This window comes from Loa loa (genome assembly GCF_000183805.2).
Source record: "Loa loa unplaced genomic scaffold supercont3.51, whole genome shotgun sequence".
NCBI classification, from domain to species: domain Eukaryota; kingdom Metazoa; phylum Nematoda; class Chromadorea; order Rhabditida; family Onchocercidae; genus Loa; species Loa loa.
Window position 1 is genome coordinate 280,960 of NW_018108231.1, and position 15,932 is coordinate 296,891.

Sequence of the window (15,932 nt, forward strand, 5' to 3'; positions counted from 1 at the left end):
ACGTAGCTTTAATTTCCGTATGTGAAATCAGGCTAACGATATCACCTCAACGACATCACTTTCCATCAAATGAGAAGTATTTGCGGCAGAAAATTTGCATTATGATTTTCGGAGTTTTCCCGACAGTAATCATTGTTGCGGACTTAATGTTGTGGAACATGTAAAAACATTACTTGGGAACATAAGGAATGTGAAATCGGGCTAACAATGTCACCTCAACGACACCACTTTCCATCAAATGAGAAGTATTTGCGAACAAAAATGTGACAGTTTTGTATAGGAGGTTATGCTTAATTGAGTAATGCGATTGATGCAAAGAAGCACTGTGCCAGCGAAATCATGCGGATCTTATCAATCATATCAGATGAAACATGAAATTTAAAGGAATGGTTTTTTTTCATTTCCAATATTTTTTACCTGTATATTTTTGTTAAGACCTTTAAGACTCGTTCTACCAGTCGTTTGCTATTATTGGTAAGTAAAAGTTTGATTCGTGCGAGATTCAGCTGTACATCTTCACGTGCAAACTTTATACAACTGTTTTTAAAAATTATAAAAAAAAAAGGAATGCTTCGTTTTAAAGTTGCTTCTTACCAGACGATTCCTTACCGGAATCATGTAATTGGGATATCTATTTGTGCTAGTTATTAATGATTTTCAAAAGTTTAATGATAAAGCAGTCAATTACCATTATATCATATGAAACTATTAGAACAAGAAGCATCATTATATCATATAAATACATCGAGTATCATTGCATCATATAAAACTATTCAAGAAGTATCACTAAATCATATAAATATATCGAGCATCATTATGTCACATGAAACTATTTATATGACTGTCATCTTTTGTTGTTCACTTTTTAATATTAAAGATGAACCACTGTATAATTTATTATTATATTTCATTTAATTCCCAGTGATCTTTTGGGACTTATCTGAACATACCTGATTTCTCAGAAGAATACAGTAATACAATCAGAATCTATGCTATCCTCTAACATTAGCGATAAAAGTTAACCATCTTTATCGGGGAAACTTCGAAAGTCATAACGCGAAATTATATCGAAATTGCATCATGCATATTCAACCGTATCATGCATAGCTAGCGTAACGAGCCACGATGACATCGACCAGTTTTGGAAGTTAAAACTGGTGGAAAAAACCAAGACTAGCTGAACCAGAACGATGATGAGCAAGCCCATGAACAATTTAAGAAAAGTAATTTTTCAATTCCTTCAGCAATTTTGTATAATGAAACAAAACGGGAGATACCAAGTTTCCTGGCCTTAGAAAGACTCAAAGGATAAACTAAAAAGCCATTATAGACTATGTTTCGGACGTCTTAAAACCTCGATCAGAAGACTTCAGAACAATGAAGACATACTTCGACGGTACAACGAAACGATTCAAGATCAACTGCGGTCAGGCATAATTGAGGAAGTTCATCCTGATATGGATCAAGAGGGTATAATTCTCTATCTATCTCATCATGAAATAATATGCCCACACAAACCTATAACAAAACTCAGGATAGTCCATGATGCTTCGGCGCATCTCAAGGGAACAAAAGTTTAAACGAAGTCCTATATCGCGGACCTATCATGTTTCTAGATTTAGTAGGAATACTATTGTGCTTTCGAATGATGAAGAATGTAATCATAGCCGACGTCGAGAAGACATTTTTACAATTGTAACTGCATCAGTCCGACAGGTTCCTCTTGGTAAATGCCTCTTGGTAAATGATATTAAATGGAACAAGGGAAGCCATAAGTAAATATCCTGAAGTGAAGGATATCTTCAAGAAGGCGGCGATGAATATTCGCGAATTTCTATCCAATGACCACAACTTCAATAAGACAATACCGAAACAAAGACAGAATCGAAGGAGGTGCAACAAAAATTCTTGGCATCATTTGTCGGAAAACCCGAAAGAATTTATACATTAAATGCATAGAATATTTCTAATGATTCATCACTGCATTCATTTACCAATTTACATTCTTTAAAATTATCTCCCATACGTTTCTTTTGTTATCTTTGTCTAACAAAAATTCACATCTTATTTTTTTGACAAAGGATGTCCAATTTACATGCTAATCTTCCCATTTGATCTTGTTACAACATTTATTATGTAATTGGATCTTTACAGTTTCCTTTGTATCTAAATGAATACCCTTTTTTAACGTTTTATATAAATCACTCCTACTTCTTTATACACATAAGCCCTTTTGGAAAAAAGGCTTCTTGGGTTGGTGCTCTTCCATAGTGCTTTACTTACGATTGCGTTTGACTCACAGTCGAGCGATTTCCTACTCGTTACTCTTCAATAATCCCACTGATCAGCTCTGTATTATATTCAATAAAGCAGTAATTTTTACTCTGTGTCCTCATAACGTGTATTCGATATCCTCACAAGGTAACCCTTTAATTAAATTCCTGCTTGATCCTAACTCAAGGCTAAACCTAAATCTAAACGACTCGATAAAAATTTTTTCACATCACTTGGATAAACGATAAAGATACAATCAGAGTAACGCTGAAACCATGGATCGAACATGAACTCACCAAACGAAGTGTCTTGCAATTTGTTGCTTCGCAATATGATCCTTTGGGATTTTTAGTCCCCCGCAATGATCCAGTTCAAACTATTTCTCCAAAACTTATGGAAAAGAAATAATTCTTGGGATCAAATCCTCGATGAAGAATTGTGGGGCTTATAGGGGTATGATGCAGATTTGTGTAACTTTGTATTCGTATCGGCAGATGGATTTATTGTGACTAGATATTGGGAGGGAAGTGGTTAAGGATGAGAAAAAATTTTGGCCAAAGGAATGTTGTCATGGTGTTGGTGGTAGACGTGTACCTTGAAAATTGGTTCCTGTTAAGTGTCCTGTTAGGGATAGAGTTGGTTTTCATTATGTTCATCCTGGTAAGGATGATGTTTGCGAACAGTGATTTGCGTCATGGCTTGCTTTGCGCCAGCAGTGGGACCTCTATTTGTTTGGCCAAAGGAAGTTCAACTTACCATTTTCTCCTTCTCCGTTGCGTACATTGCATCATATGTTGCGTACATTGCATCTTACGACCTTATGAAATCGTATCCCTAGTTCTTTTTCGTTCCCTGATGCACCCCATTATTCTATTTATTGATCGTGGCCATATGTCGTTCCGGAATGATAACTACGATCAGCTCTGAAATCGGAACATTGTTCCTGGGCATCAAAATACGCTCCATTTTTTGCGTGTATGGACCATCCGTTATTTTGTTTACGTACTCAGTAAACTTAATTAAGTAATACGAAATTTGAATTATCACGAAAAAGTGTTCATATCTGTAGCTGCAGTACTTAAATAGTCCTGACGTGACAGATAACCGAAACTACCCGAATTGGAAATGGATATCTAATGATGGACATCTAATGATAAGACTAACTTAACAGAAACAGCCATAAATATCCACCGATCAACAATAAAATTATGAGTTTACCGGGCCTTTTAATATATTTTATGTATATCCAACCTCATTTACATAATATCAAAGTAATGCTATCCGTTTTCTTATATTCCACTTTAGATTTCGTTTTTTTTCTTCATAAATTTATTGAAGCAGCACAAAGTAACCCAGTGGTTATCGGAGTTACCTGTGTCAAGGAGATTTTCAGGAAATTTAAATCGATTCGGAGTAAGGCGCTATTGTCTCAACTGGATTTTCATTTTTAATGCAGCGTCGATAGCAGAGTGCAATGACCTTATTCATCTTTTTGTACATCTATCCCAACACGTTTACAGGATTAATTTGAACTATTCCTGAAAGTTTTTTATCAATGCGAAGGTGAGATGAGACATGTAGGACAAGAGAACCTTGTCAAAGTTTTGCGATGTCAGATGGACATATGTTAGGTAGTGAAGACTTTGCCATTATTCCCGGAGACGAATTCAATCCCAAGAGTAATACCAAATCAAAGTAACCCGCCTCTCCATCCCCTCCTCTCCTGCATCTGAATGGAAAAATTGTATAGCAGCATGTGACATCGCGTTCCGGCATGGCTTGCAGTATAATTGAGAAAAAGCGACGCGGGCAGCAGGAAAGTTTTCAGTATATAATTGCGCTCACACGTGTAAGCCCGTGATTATCGTTGTGCCATTTTCTGTTCTGTCTTACCACGTTGATATCATTAAACATAATGGCTGACGTGAGTAATATGGATCAAAGCAATGCGAAAGCGCAAAAAAGACAGGGAAACGGTACACTTCATGTGCACTCAAAACGAAGAAAGAAGGTGCAAAACGAAGAAATAGACGAAAAGTTTGACGGTAAATTTTTGACAACATTTCAAATACTTCTTTTGTACTGATTACCATAATTAAAGTTTATCATTACAGTCACAGACACCCCATTTATATGTCTTATCAGACAGAAACCTTAGCTTTTGAGAGTCATAAGGTACCATCTTTTAAGACCTATCGTTTAAGAAGTTTCGATTTATCAATACCCCTCATAATGCCCTCAGTTAGGCTACCTTCCCGCCTTATGAAATACAAGTTTCTCGTCAGTCATTTCTGACCTATTACTTGCAGATACAGAAGATTTAACGCTGTCGAGTCACAAAAAACAGCTAGTTGAACTTGCTGAAAAAGACCCGGAATTTTACAAGTTTCTAAAAGAACAGGAATCTGACTTACTACACTTTGATGAATCGGATTCTGATGTGGAAGAAGGTAAATTCTTTCGCGATACTTCGGGCGTTTGTTTTTTCTAATAATTTTTATGAAGCGTTATTCTCTGAAATTACTATGACGTGCATTCTAGGTATATGACGGTATATGCGGGCTTTTCATTAAATTCCCCATAAAAATCTACCCGTTACCGAATTGCTGATGGTAATTTAAAGCTGATTTTCTATTCTTAAAGCCGTTTTAAAAAAGAAAATCCAACTCCCGTCGTGTTTGCCATTTTTATAGATCCTCATCATAAAGAAGCTGATAGCGAAGGTGAAAGATCCGAAGGAGACGAAGATTTAAGGAGAGATTCAGCAGGACGGAAAGTAATCGATCTGGATTTTGTAACAAATTTGCAAAATGCAATTCTGCTAAAAGGTTTTTTTTTTTTTTTTTTTTTTTTTTTTAAATTGCGTAGTTTATTTCTCCATTACACTCTTAACTACTTGCGGAGGGATCATAAATAGAGCAATCTGTCGTTCGATTTTTTTTAATATGCTTGAAAAGTTATGTAGAGACCACATGTTCGGTATAGCTCATTTCCGAACTGTTCTTCAGACGAGAGTGCTAGGCATATCATTGGAATTCATTGAATGTCTGAATGTCCTTATTTAATGGGACTGTAGATGGTTTTGCATTTTTTTTTTAAAGGGTCAGCCGGAACCAATAGTAATTCATCGAATGGTTGCTGCATTTACGGCATGTGTGGCTCGAGTTGGTGCTGATATTGAACCGCCAAGTTATGTGATTAATGACAGTGATGTATTTGAGGGTGTTGTGCGATTGTGCTTCACATATTTAGGCAAATATCTACTTACATTAATAGATCATATCAAGACCGAGGCGGATGATGAAGAGCCAGATCCAAAGTTGAAAAAAGTTGGGAAGTATAAGAAAAAGCAATACCGATGCTGGAAAAAGCACGGTAATTTAATAAAAAGCTATCTTCATGCCCTTTTACAGGTAATTCATTTTAGTCATTCACAATTGGAGAGTCAGCAACACAACAAAATAACACCACGAAATTGACACTTTGCGTGCTGCAAATTTATTATTGCTATTATGTGATTATGATACCAGTGTATCAAGATAGAGGTGCAATTATGACAGTTGCACCTATGCCTTTACACACTGGCATCACAATGTATTGTAGCAATAATAGATTTACTGATGAGGAGTTAGCTTATATTTTTCTGTGTTAGCTTCTCTGACATATCCTCCTATCCGTCGTTGGCGTTATAGGGAAATAAAAAACTGTTTATTAAAATAAAATATGGCTTAACAGCTTTAAAAGTGTTGTATTGTACATCAAATTACAGTAGAAACGTTGACGACACATTTAACTTAGATTGTGGATTTGCAATTAGTAAATTAAGAGTTCTGGTTCTTTCAGATTTGCGATCCACAGCTTTTTATTTTTTTGAATTACAGTTCTTGAACGAAATCCAGACACCAAGTGTCACTGTATGTACACTGCGTGCAATCACTGATTTGCTCGAATTATACATTCATTTCCCGAAACTCATTCGAAATCTTACAAAGGTCAGTTGAAGTTTGTCTCATTTCGTGATCGCATGATATTAAGGTTCGGTTATCTGTTATTTGTCATATATTTTTTTAATCAATTTTTATTCAGTTGTCTGTGTTCATCTATGTATATTTCTAGGTTTAATTTAACGTCCTACTCTTCATTCGTATTTATACACTTTTCATTCTTCTTCTGGAGTTACATTTGAAGAATGATTTTTTTTTAAAGAGGACTGACTGATTTTCAGGCAGTGATCAAAATTTGGAGTCGTCGTACGGACGAATGTCGTATTGCAGCGTTTTTGGCTCTGTCTAAGCTAATCAGAATTCATAAAAACAGTTTTCCTGCACTAATCAAGGTTTGAGATTGTTAATTAGTTTTAAACCATGCATGGCGAGTTGTTCAATGCAATTCGTCTCCAGTAATGGTTGTAATGGTTTGGTCAAGTGACTTAGTAAAACGTTTTTAGAGGACGTTATAAAACTGTGAAATCGCGTAACAGTGCATGATACATTTATGTGTTATTTTGAACATTAATAAGATATAGAGCTCATCATGGTCTATAATTTTAAAAAAATGCACGATGCATTGGAAATCAAATTTTATAATATTTTGCGCTAAAAAAATTTTCTTTAGAGATGTTATTTGGAATATGTAATGAATGTTCGAGATGTGAAAGCAGAATCGTGGCCACTGATTGTACTTATGCAGAAATCTTACGCTGAACTGTGTATGACATATCCAGAAATAACATATCAATATGCTTTTGTGTATATAAGGCAAACGGCAATACATCTTAGGAATGCAATGATAGCCAAGCGAAAGGTCACTTACTGAATTTTTGGAGAGGATTCATAATTGCCGTGACGGTAGAAATGGTAGACTGATGATACTCAAATTTTATTCTCCGATTAAGTGAAGTAAGGGATCGAAATAGATCATTAAAAATTATCGCTTGAAATAAATCGAGTGAAAACATAATTACCGGAGATACGAGAGAAAAACCAAAATGGTGCTTCACTTTCCAGTCTAACTTTCGCAGTAAATATTTCAGGATCTTATCCAAACTATTTACAACTGGCAATTCATGCAATGCTTGTATTTGTGGAGTCAGGTAATTGCTAAAGCTCATCGTCATATTTCTAACAAAAAGGAGGATACTGCTGGAATCAAGGAACTTGATTATCCATTATGTCAGATTACGATTTCCACAATGAAGTATGTCTTTAATGTTTTTATTAATATTTTTCAGATCTGAAATCTAGTGTAACAAAAGCATCCTTTAATCATTGCTTCGCTTGTACTAGTTGAGAGATATGTTGCGTTCGCTTAGCTTTAGTGATTTGAACCATTTTGGCAGTGAATCTTTCAGCAATAGTTCCCATATTGGATAATTTTAGATTAAAAAATGAGAAATAACTAAGTCTGTTTTTCTTTCTTTTTTTTTTTGCAAAATCGTTTTTCTAGACTTTTTCCATCACTAAAATATTTCCCATTGCGACTGCACTGCCTCCGGATACTGCTCATCATTCAACAGAATTGTCACACGTATATTCCAACTTTGTCACTTGCCGTTGAGGTTCACTTTTTCTTTATTATTGTTTTTTTCTGGTAGTGTTGCTTCGTGTAAAAGAACTTTGTGATGACATAATTTTAACTGTTATTTTCCAGCAATCATGAAGGTGTTTTATCAATTAATTCTTAGTTATTAATTGGTTCTTGCCAATTAATTCCTACCAATTAATTAATTTTATTGTTGATTGATTCTTCGATTATTGTTTTGAAGTGTCAGTTTGGCATTTGATTATCCTTAATGTTTCGGTTCTCTCCTCGCTTTAGCAGATTTCGTCACGCTTCAAAATTTTTTATAGATTTTACTAATTTTGACCACTTTTGCTGTCCTTCACGATTTATTGGTGATCTTTGATAATCAACGCCAAAGATTTAAGAGATCAGAACATAAAAAAGATACTAAGTAACAACCAAGGAATTTATTCCCAGGTATCGGAAACAGTCTCATATGGCTGTCTGAACTTAGTAAAACATCTGTCGAAATGATCTTCAAACCAATAAGAAACTGCTGTATTTCTTGAACTTCATTGATGTTGGTATTAGCATTGATTTCAGTTACTATCTGATGCGCTCCTAATGCTGAAAAAGAAACCCATGAAAGGAAAAGGAACGCAGAAAAACATCGATATGAGATGCACGCTTAAGGTATAATTCTGTCTTGTGTTTACGTTGCATTTTGATTTGGATTAAGATGGAATTATTTATTTAGTCAACATTTCCATTAATTCTGATGCTTCCCAAAGTCAGTTAAAATTCCAATTTGAATTCCTCCCTTCGCAGGAAAGATTCCAGCTTTGTCAAGTTCACCTATCCGCCCATTGTTCTGAAATGAATTCTTTACACGTCGTAAAACTATCATTGACAATGTTTTATGGATAATGATAGTGTGTTTCTTGTCACCACAATTAAAAACCCTATTTAAAACCTGAATATGTGCAATTTTCATGTCTCCACTGCATATATTGATGATGCTGGATTTCGTCAAGCAGCATTGCAAGAATTATTCAGAATACATCTTGAAGCAGCGCACGCCGTGCAGCAAAGCTGTGCCTTCGCGGACATCGTCATTCCCATAAATCATGAGGTTCAACTATATTTTATATGAAATGAAAGCAAATCATTGCAGTGGATGTATCAAAGAGTTAAAGGCATGAAGTGACTGATACATGGCATAGGAAAAAATTCACTTCTTACAGTTTCTTTAATGCTACATTTTTCGTTGTAAAGGCTACACAGAAAACAGAAGTATTTTCCTTTGCCCAAAAACGTGCATCAATAATCTATTGCGATATCAATTTTTTTGCCGAACTATAGTCGAAATATCTGTGTTCTACCTATATTTTTCCGATTATGTTTCCTGTTTTTCAGATTAAAACATTTGTCAAGAATTGTCGCAGTACAGAGTTCTCACGACTTTTCAAATCGTTGGAAACAAAATTACAGGAGCAGGCTGCTTATGCAAGAGGAATTTTGAATAGTACCGATGTAGATCTGACTAATGTAGCATTAATGGTTTGTTAATATGGAGCATTAATGTAACATTAATGGTATGTAAGGAGCCCACTGTAACGTTCCATAATTCTTTCTTACTTTTTGCAAGAGTGGAAGGAAACAATAGGCATAGTAGGTAAAGGACAGGAGCATGTTTTGTTATGTTCCAAAGGGGTTACCATGGTGAGGAGGATGATCTTATTTGTTATAGAAACACTTGGAGAGACGCTTCCAAGCTCCAGATGCTCCACTGACAAAATTTTATAATTCATGGCAAAAGGTGTGGAAATTACGAGAGGATGCATTAAATCCGGTGGATGTTAGTTTTATCGATTTGCTTATCGCCTGTATGCTGAAAGGATAGACAAATTGTCTTTCCCTTCGGAAACAATGAAATCCGAGTTAGTGAAGAAATTCTGCTCGCGACTGCCTAAAAACCAATTGAATTAAAAAAAAAAAACTTGCTTTCTTTAGGTAAAACCTGTGCAGCAGCCGGCTCGTCCAAATCTTGAACAGAATGCAACAGCGGCAATGAAAACGAAACCAGTAGTTGTGGTGAATACCAAAAAAGTAGGTTCAATTGACACATACAGACTTCCCAAAGAAAAGTTTCAGCTTATGGCATAGATCACTAAGCATCTTACTGATCAAAATTGTAAAATGATTCACTGTAAATTTTCAAAATTGAATTCAAAATTCAAAATTGATTCAAAATTGTAAAATGATTCAGTCCTTCACTTTTAAATTTGAAAATTAGTTTCTGCACTTGTCTTACTTTTTTAAGTTTTATGTAATTTTCCTGTTAATGTCGCAGGCACGTATTTTTCCAGATCAAAAAGAGTAATTTGAAACAAGCAAAGCGGAAATTTGAAAGTATACTGGTTAATGAAGGTGACGAAGATGTTCTGGAAGATTTAATGCTTTCTGATGCTGAAGATTGATCCCGGTGAATTTAGAGTTGTTGTTGGTTATTATAGTTCTCAAGAATTTATAAAACATTAACAAATGAAGTGTGACACTAATTGATATTATAAAATTACAGTGAAAGCAAGCCAAAATTCTTTTCAAATATTGATCTCTTTACGAAATGGAATTCAATAAACATATCACAGAATCGAAAGGAAAGGACTGGATAGGTGAACTGTGGAAAAGTAGAATATTGAAACAACCAAAATTCTTAAAAATTTAAACCATTCGATTTGTCAATCTGGCTACCGAGCAATTTTTTTCTGGTTGGTATGTTTCCCATAGAAGTTTTCTCAGTTGCTTTCCAGAATCCCAGCTTCTTTGACTTTTTATGTTTTTGCCAAATTCATAAACACGTGCAAAAGAATGGAAAAACTACCTCTACTTGAACAAGCTAAGTCGAAAAAATGTTTTGGCCACCGCCTTTGATTCAGAAGATAGTGATTGATAACCGGTATCCGATGGTGCTTGATAAAATCAAAAGCTTAACATACGTGCTGTAACACTTGTACATCTTTCAAAACAAATAAGGCGAATCGATGACTGCGGCACCAATAGCTACTCCTCCTTTGTCGACATTTTTATCCTTGCTCCGGATGATATGTCCACTAACGTAGTTTGTTATGACATTCTCAGCTGGGATGTAATCAACAGCAGGTGACCCGTAAAGATAAGCATAAATTCCTAATTCTCCTACTACATCCATTAGAACCGGTTCCTGCCGTGGTCGAATCACGTAATTCTGAAATAAGATTAGCTGATTTCCTGTGACTATAAATCTTATATCTCACAAAATCTATTCTTTATCTTTTAGAAAGCTTATGATTTCAAACAAACACTTAAATCAGCCCAGATATAAACAATGCAAAACATCTTTTCACCTTAACAACCATCGGAGTGATACGTTCCATAATTATATATGCCGCCATTTCATCCCTACTCATTGTTTTTAATTTTTCTGCAACTTCCTTCCCATAATAATTACCACCTCCACCTTCCAGCTGAGGTTTCAAGACGAACTTTTCCGGATGTGTAACTGCATCCTACAAATAGGTGACCATTTTCTTATTATTTACTGTGTTTAACCTTCCTGTTGGTCAATAAACTGACACAAAATACTTGAAAAATTATGTTCATATTCACTCGGAAGCAATCATTAATAAAACGAAATCGATATAATACTGTTGCTGATTTAGCTAAAAGGAAACTTCAGCGTCAAATCAAATGCGAACATCCTAGATTACGCTATCAGAAATCGTGGCAAAGCAACTACGGCACATTATGCCCGAAATACAAAATTTTGGGAACGCTTACCTGAATTATCTTTTGTGTTCTGTCATCATCATTTTCCAGTCCCCACATACCAGCAAATGTTTTCCGAATTCTCGTACTCATTCTACCATCAGTAATGTACCTCTCTAGAACACCATTTTCGGATAAAACCTATAAAAAGAAAGCAAAGGAAGCGTATAGCCAGAAAGTGGGAATAGTTGTGGAACTTTACCTGTTGTATTTTTTTGGTATTTGCCAACTGTAGACCAATCCAGGGACATTTCACTGCATCGGATAATTCGATAATACGACGAGCGGTCCACTCTGCTTCCGTCGGATAATTATTTGGTGAGTAACCAGCTCGAAAATATACAACTGCTACACGCAACATGTTATCCAACACGAGATAATGATTAGTTTCATTGACTTTCAATCTTGAAAAAAAAATCATAGAAATTTCAAAGCAATCTCCCACTAGAGAAAAGAAAATGTTAATAAGTATGCAGTAAATTCCCTATCGTTCAACTCAAAGAATTTCTTAAAGTAATGAAAAACTATAACAAAAAACTATATGAAGTCCAAGAAATTTAGACCAGTATACTAAAGTAATCGAAGAATAAGAAAATAATCCTTAAGTAATCGTCAAAAAAGCGACAATATCTCATACCAATGAAGCAGTGATACCACTTCATCGTTTTGTTTTGTTCAATTATTGATTTCCAAACAGTTGAGGATTTGAAAAAATAATGAAATTGTCATTATAAAATACGTAAAATTTGCAATTCACCTTTTTGCACCGTCAGTTAATGTGATCCGTAAGCATCTTATACTTCTACTGCTGAGTTCATCAATGCAGTACTCCACATGCCTTTGATCAATTTGATTTTGATTAGCATCTTCAACCACAAATAATATGATTGCTTCTGGTACCCCGTAATCATACCTGAAGTAAGTCAACCCAAACAATGCAATAAATTCCATATGACCATTTGCTAAAGATATTTGGAAGAATGGAATCATTTCGAAACCATAAAATGACAAGAGAAGATTATTGCTGTTTCAACTTGCATTATTTTAACTAGCTTCTCACTATCAGCTATGCATGCGTGAGCTACATCAAGCTTACAATAATAACATCACGTGTAGATGAGTAAAAGTGGATGACCGGACAGAATGATGATGATCTGAACTTTTAATCTCAGGAAAAGACTTTAGTCAAACTTTATCCAACAAATTAAAGAAAATTTACCATGCTTCGCAGATCCCTTTTGCAACTGTAACTGTCGGGTGATTATTCAGAATAGCCTTTTCAATAATTTTATTAGGAAGCTGCAACGTTTCCAATGTTCTTCTATGCACGCAAGTAGCACGTTCGGCAAGTGAGCCCATGCTTGCGGCTATATTGTTCACTTCAATCTGATGTTCAATATTTTCATAACAGCTTCTTTTAGTAATATTTGTGGCCATTATTATCAACGGCAACCCAACTAATAATTCGTGCTTTGCTGATTAATTTTAAATCAAAAATAAGTACAATCACGAGATTCGTTAAATATTCTTTAGCTGAATAGACCTGTTTTAGCGAACGATTTCCATAATTATCTTCGTGACACATATAATCATTTCTCTGTATCATCAACGTCTTCCTTTGACAAAAGTCTGAGGTGCGCACTGCATTTAGTATTTCCACAAAATGCCTACAAATGTCGATAGATTTCAGAAAAAAAAAAGATAACAGATACATCTATGCTTAAATACCGAGAATAGAGAATTTTTAAAAAAAAGGTTAAAATAAATCCATAAGAGATAATTTCCAAACTCCCTCGCATTTTAAAGAAAAGCAAGCAGAAAACTGGGCAGTTCACTTTGTAAAATCATCAGTTTTCACCACTTCAGCATGTGATTTGATCAAGAAGTCGAAGTCCCAAGATATTCGAAAATAGAGCAAACTGAATGCCTGCAAGGTTCCAAGTTAAAAAAAAATTCAGAAACAAGGTATGGTAGCCTTAAACTGACTCTGAATGGTACAAGTAGAAATTAAAGCCATTTTGGGATAACCACACGACTAACTTTCCTAATTTTTCATCTTGCATGTATAGTAATAGGTAAAGTATGGACTACCCGTTAATACAATGTAAAGTGAAAGCTCAACGTTATTGAATTGTATATACACCGCAAAGAAATGTGAAATCAAAAGGCTAACCAACCTAAAACTGTAACTCTTTATCAAACGATCCTCTTACTGGTTATTTTTTCCTCATTTATCCTGGGCTTTCAAGAAAACCGAAACTTAATGATGCAAACTTCCAAAAAAAAATTTCCAACAATATATTTCCAATTCGGATAAGAAACAATAATATACCTGTTGAATATCCATAGCTTCCTGAAATAAGCTGTAAGGAAACGGTGAGGGGAAGAGGGTACAGGGAGCTATTTGACATATATCACCACGATCAGCAGCTGTTTCTGTCTTCATCACCATACCATGCGCCTGCATCGAGAAATCGAACCATTTTACGAACATCGTAAGATTTAAATTTCTTTTTATTTTATGAATTTTAATTCTTAGTTCCTATTTTTACAGATGATATCATGTTACGTGTAAATTATACGCAAAAGGTGGCACGAACAAAAATATTGAAAGGAAAAGACTAACTAATAAATAAACATTACACTAACATGTGCCCAATCAACAGTATCCTCGACTAATTGCTTGATCAATTTGCGATCAATAAGTTCTAGTTTCGGATAATATTCCAGTACAGAATCATTTTCACTTCTGACAGATGTTTCATCCATTTACTTATCTTCCAAATCACTTAAATCCAATACGATTCCTGCAGTAAACCGAAAATCATTGAACGAACATTGTACAAAATAATAACAGACAAATTTCATATCACAACTTCACTTGTAAGAAAAAGTTACCGGGAAATGTGAAGACTGGGCTAATTAGCTTATCAATACCACGTCATGTTACGTAAGTTGTCATGTTACGTAAGTTATCATGTCACACTTCCTCTCTTTATGTCCCATCTTCCAAAAACCACTTGAAGTTTGATATTACTAATCATCGACAGGTTTACATTAGAAAAAAGAAAAGGAGAATGAACTACTATAACCTTGTCTAATAGATATTTCCTCCATAAATTTTTTAATGTTGAATTTAACCATGCAACAGTTTAGATTCAAAAACGGAACGTTCATCTCACAGTATGCATTTCGAAATGTCTCACATCTTCACTTCTATTCTAACATTTTAAAAGCATTGTTAAATTCTGAAGAATATTTTCTAAAGAATTATTAAATTTTAAAGGGTATTCTTTAAAGAACTGCTAAATTTAAATTTATTCGATGATATCCATTGTCAGTACAGCCTACGGTTATAATTTAATACAAGTTTCCAAAGAGAGTGAAAGAGAAATTGCCACCTTACACAATCAAGAAATTAATGAAACAATCGATTATTCGGTCATAATTTAAAATGAAATTTCCGAGAGTGAACCATTTGAAAAATTTAACGTCCCAGAGCAACATCATCAGCGATTGATTAGTGGCCATCGATAAGACATCACAATAATGACCAGTGACGAAATAATGGACCAATCATCGAAGAACGGTCATGCACACATGGACACATACGCATATATATATATAGGCACATACTCATCTAACCACATATTCAAACACTAACCCCATATTGAAATACACACTTTATTCAAGGCTTGTTGGCATAATTCCGTAATTTTCCAATTGAAGATATCTTATCTTGACACTTTAATGAACAAAGGTGTCTCTGACCGATTAACCTATTTCGGCACCTAACAAAAGGCTTGTCCCTAAAACATTTTTTCACAAAAAAAGGAGAAATTCTTACAACTATCTGTAACCACCTGTAGTCACCTATAATTTGGTGTATCTGTTCAAGTAAAAAGAAAAGAAGACACTGCTGTGTTATTCATAGGAGTGAACATAAATGAAAATTCCTTAAAAGAAAAAGGCAATGGGTGGAGAAGAGAAAACTGAAGAAGCAATTAGAAGGCTAATTAATGCTAACTGAAATGTCAGCAAAATCAATAGTGATGAAAGGAGACAACACGAATTTCAAATAATAATAATAATAATAATAATAATGATAATAATAATAATAATAATAGATAATAATAATAATAATAATTAATAATAATAATAATTATTAATAATAATAATAATAATAATAATAATAATAATAATAATAATAATAATAATAATAATAATAATAATAATAATAATAATAATAATAATAATAATAATAATAATAATAATAATAATAAGTAATAATAATAATAATAATAATAATAATAATAATAATAATAATAATAATAATAATAATAATAATA

At 34.2% G+C, this 15,932-nt stretch overlaps 4 protein-coding genes across 4 annotated transcripts in view; 2 read left to right on the forward strand and 2 right to left on the reverse strand.

The window, feature by feature from the left end:
• Positions 1-3,078, reverse strand: part of LOAG_17236 (hypothetical protein) — a gene marked incomplete at both ends in the record, with an annotated part of 5,982 nt that extends 2,904 nt beyond the window's left edge. Inside the window, one exon of the mRNA XM_020449895.1 lies at positions 3,031-3,078. Coding sequence (XP_020306524.1) covers positions 3,031-3,078 — 48 coding nt within the window. The remainder of the gene's footprint in view (positions 1-3,030) is intronic.
• A 1,111-nt stretch (positions 3,079-4,189) lies between these two features.
• LOAG_17237 (nucleolar complex protein) lies at positions 4,190-8,603 on the forward strand (the record flags this gene model as incomplete). Its single annotated transcript, XM_020449896.1, has 10 exons — positions 4,190-4,319; positions 4,584-4,724; positions 4,968-5,050; positions 5,376-5,687; positions 6,156-6,266; positions 6,500-6,610; positions 6,889-7,077; positions 7,307-7,470; positions 7,720-7,831; positions 8,380-8,603. 10 exons carry the CDS (start codon positions 4,190-4,192, stop codon positions 8,473-8,475), a joined length of 1,449 nt encoding a protein of 482 aa, XP_020306525.1. The 3' UTR covers positions 8,476-8,603.
• A 38-nt stretch (positions 8,604-8,641) lies between these two features.
• On the forward strand, positions 8,642-10,256 carry LOAG_17238 (hypothetical protein; the record flags this gene model as incomplete). The annotated part of the gene is made up of 5 exons (XM_020449897.1): positions 8,642-8,908; positions 9,193-9,336; positions 9,527-9,634; positions 9,790-9,885; positions 10,146-10,256. The coding sequence occupies exons 1-5, from the start codon at positions 8,756-8,758 to the stop codon at positions 10,254-10,256; spliced, it is 612 nt and encodes a 203-aa protein (XP_020306526.1). The 5' UTR covers positions 8,642-8,755.
• A 324-nt stretch (positions 10,257-10,580) lies between these two features.
• On the reverse strand, positions 10,581-14,392 carry LOAG_07041 (glutathione synthetase). Its single transcript, XM_003142575.2, has 10 exons — positions 14,233-14,392; positions 13,916-14,044; positions 13,419-13,510; positions 13,127-13,250; positions 12,803-12,969; positions 12,341-12,496; positions 11,786-11,987; positions 11,596-11,724; positions 11,163-11,324; positions 10,581-11,023 (listed from the first exon to the last, which is right to left on the reverse strand). The coding sequence occupies exons 1-10, from the start codon at positions 14,350-14,352 to the stop codon at positions 10,799-10,801; spliced, it is 1,506 nt and encodes a 501-aa protein (XP_003142623.1). The 5' UTR covers positions 14,353-14,392; the 3' UTR covers positions 10,581-10,798.
• Positions 14,393-15,932: the final 1,540 nt, after the last annotated feature.

Excerpts from the sequence above, each read along its gene's own strand:
- LOAG_07041 (XM_003142575.2), bottom strand. The coding sequence starts at position 14,352 with ATGGATGAAACATCTGTCAGAAGTGAAAATGATTCTGTACTGGAATAT. Across the intron at positions 12,497-12,802 it reads AAAGGGATCTGCGAAGCATG|GTATGATTACGGGGTACCAG; the intron begins GTAAATTTTCTT and ends GACTTACTTCAG. Across the intron at positions 11,024-11,162 it reads TCACTCCGATGGTTGTTAAG|AATTACGTGATTCGACCACG; the intron begins GTGAAAAGATGT and ends ATCTTATTTCAG.